Below are 3334 nucleotides of genomic sequence, written 5' to 3'. Positions count from 1 at the left end.
TGCTCTAGGTATGCAATCGTAAGCAAACGAGCAGATGACGTACACCATATGACCTCACCATACGTGATCAGGAACAAGGTTGGAAGGTGCTTCTCCACTGATGATAACTTTATCTTTCTTCATTTTTACATGTCAAATGACATTTAAGGACAAGATTATTCAAACCCTAATATGGGTATTTTAGTAAAGTTTCGCCTACTAAATTAGTCTTTTTCTAAATAAAGTAAATCTAGTCCATCCCATGATCCCATCTTCATCATCCAACAAAAGATCAACAAAAACTCTTTTTCTTGGTAAAATATTCAGTTTATCAAACTTCTCTCGAGTCCAATTCATACTTACCCTCTCTGCCTTCATGCAAATCATTAACTATCCATGGTTTTTTTCCAATGAAAACTAGTACTCACCACACACACCAGTCACCACCATCCCTTTCTAGATAGCTGATAAAGTCAATATCCAAAAGACAGACAAGCTACCCATTTCATATTTCAACTTGAACTTCCATCTTAGGCTTGATCGTTAATTCACTAGGCTCATACCCTATACTATGAGATCTTTGAGAGTGATCCTCATCACCATAGAAAAGTAGAAAATACAACCTTCAATTTGTCTTGCTTTTGACTTTTGAATCAGGCAAGGCTCCAATATATTAGGAGATACTACTCTGAGTGCTGAATCCAACATTCTTCAAGCATTTTCCATCCTTTTCTCCGTTGTTTGTTGATTTCTTTAGATCTAAAGTTTTGTGTTGAAGTTACAAAGATGAGTGACAAAAGTAATGAGATGATGCTTGGATTAGATCACAAGCCTCTGATTATGAATGAGATAATCCAAGCAAGAGAGTTAGTAAAGGAGCTACAAACTCAGCTTAACCCTATTTCATCTTCTTCTCGGAAAGTGCTAATAACAAGGATCTTATCTTCCTTTGAAACTTCCCTTTCGATGCTAGATCGAGTCAAGTTGGAAAATGAATCAGGTCATGTCACTGGAAGATCTATAAGCGATTGTGAGTCGGATCTCTCCGGAGATGGTTCAAGAAAGAGGTATGTACCTACTTGTCTATTGATACATGGTTAGGTAATTCCGATAATTAATTTTGGATAAAGTTTTTTGCGTTAGCTTATGATACTGTTTTTTAGATGTCGGAAAAAGTTGACGCGATGGACGCAAAAGGTGCGAGTTTGTGAGCAAACAGGGCTCGAAGGACCCATAGATGATGGATATAGTTGGAGAAAATATGGACAGAAAGACATCCTTGGTGCTAAGTACCCTAGGTGAGCAAAAGATTTAAACATTTAATTTTATTTTACTTGCACTCCATTTTCCTTACACAAAATTTGTTAAAAAGACAAAAATCAACAATTGTTGGGTGAAAAAGATATCTAGGTTTTGATACTGTTTAAATGGACAAAAGTGTTAAAATAACGAGGATGTAAACAGTTTCATCCTACCCATTTTCAAATACTTTTTCTTATTTTTAATTTACATAAGGATGCATCCAGTTTCATCCTCGCTATTTTTTAAGTTTAAGCCATGATGAATTCACTTTCATCCTTGCTATCTTTTTTTTATCCATTTCACCCGTAATAATTTTTACTCGTCCATTAGAACCATATTTTAAAAATATTAGACAAATGACCCATTTTCCGCTTACCTTATTGATCAGCAATTTAGGGATTTTTGATCTGAGATTGCATGTATTGCAGCTACTAGATCGCTCGGTACCAATGTATACCTGACTAGTAACCCGTTTGATGTTCTAATACCTAGCAAGTGCGCGTCATAGTTTAGGGAATTTAGTACTAGGACTAGTACTAGTATGTGTACACTATCTTGTACTAGTACTCTAAAGCATTAACATACTCTCTATAAGGCCGCTTAAGAATGAAAGAAACGTAGATGATTAATCCGTCCATATCTTTTCCTTTCTCTAATAGAAACCATTATTAAAATTTTTGCAGAGGTTATTACAAGTGTACTTTTCAAAAAAATCAAGGTTGTTCGGCAATGAAACAAGTTCAACGATCCGAATTAGACTCGTCTATCTTCAATGTTACATATATAGGAAGACATAGTTGTGTTGAAGGCTCAGAGTTAGTATCACCAGAGAAATGTTCACCAATTAAGCAAGAAGCCAACAACCATATTAATAATCAAGAGTCAAGGGAGAAAAAATCGCCACAAGAGACATTTATAAGCTTTCAAACGTCTAGTTACCATCGAGTTGTGAAAGAGGAGAAAGATTTTGGAAACCATAAAGAACTCGATTCGTTTCCTTCTTTCTCTTTCCCACCTTTGAAAGTTGAGAACCACTTCTTTGAAACTACTAGCACTAATTCTTCTCCTACGTATATCAGTACCCCGACAACTGCAGAGTCGAAGTCGAACTACAATCTTGAAGGTAGAAGTGGTGAACAGAACACATTTGAAAATACTGCTGATTCTCATGACTCTAAAATAGATGAAATGATCGTTTCATCACCAGAAGCCCATGCAATTTCCGCTGCAAATGATTCTCCCACGACTCTAGACTCATGTTGGGATTGGGATTTCCTCGTAGATTATAGTCCTTCACATTTCCTATAATATTGATCCTCTTCACATCTTCCTTTCTAGTTATGTGTATTAAAAGTAGATTCTCCCACGACTCTAGACTCATGTTGGGATCTGGGTTTCCTAGTAGATTATAGTCCTCCACATTTCCTGTGATATTGATCGTCTTCCTGTCTTACTTTCTAGTAATGTGCATTATCAGTAGTATAGTAGTATAATTGCTGATATTTGTTGTGAGAGTATGAGCCATAACATTTATTGTTGGGTGCAATAATCAAAAACAAAGAAAAACCAAATAAGCAAAAGTTATTGATACTTAGCTCCTTTATAATGGAAGTGATTGCTTTGACGAAACGAACAAGCTCCCCGTATCTCCGCAACAGCAACAAGGCAAAACTTTGGAAAATAGAGTGAGTCACGTGTTCAACACGCTGTCCTTAAGACATTAGCGCCCGGCTACACTCAAGAGTGATGCTATAGCCCTCACAGGACGGATATCTCCAGGATAAAACACCCTAATACACCTACTACTAGCATATGTAGTAGATGCTCAACTTGAGCTTGGCAACTCCGAAAAAACCGTTAAGGAAAATCGCGAATGCTTAAAAACCGCTATAAAATATTTTCCCTTAGGGGTCCCTCTAAAATATAGAGCAACCCCTTTCCCATAGATTTTACAAAAGTGGTGAATTTCTTTATATAATTGACAAATACAACTTACGAAGAAAAACTCCCCGATGTGGGACTAAAAGCTTTATATAGTTTCTTAAAACTGCTA

General features: G+C 36.4%; 1 protein-coding gene across 1 annotated transcript; it reads left to right on the top strand.

The window, feature by feature from the left end:
* The first annotated feature begins 289 nt into the window (after positions 1-289).
* LOC113339318 (probable WRKY transcription factor 41) lies at positions 290-2750 on the top strand. Its single transcript, XM_026584609.1, has 3 exons — positions 290-1046; positions 1143-1277; positions 1965-2750. The coding sequence occupies exons 1-3, from the start codon at positions 766-768 to the stop codon at positions 2587-2589; spliced, it is 1041 nt and encodes a 346-aa protein (XP_026440394.1). The 5' UTR covers positions 290-765; the 3' UTR covers positions 2590-2750.
* Positions 2751-3334: the final 584 nt, after the last annotated feature.

Source organism: Papaver somniferum, unplaced genomic scaffold (genome assembly GCF_003573695.1).
Source record: "Papaver somniferum cultivar HN1 unplaced genomic scaffold, ASM357369v1 unplaced-scaffold_21, whole genome shotgun sequence".
Taxonomy (NCBI): domain Eukaryota; kingdom Viridiplantae; phylum Streptophyta; class Magnoliopsida; order Ranunculales; family Papaveraceae; genus Papaver; species Papaver somniferum.
Note: the sequence above shows the minus strand (reverse complement) of the source record. Positions and strands in the feature narration are given on the sequence as shown.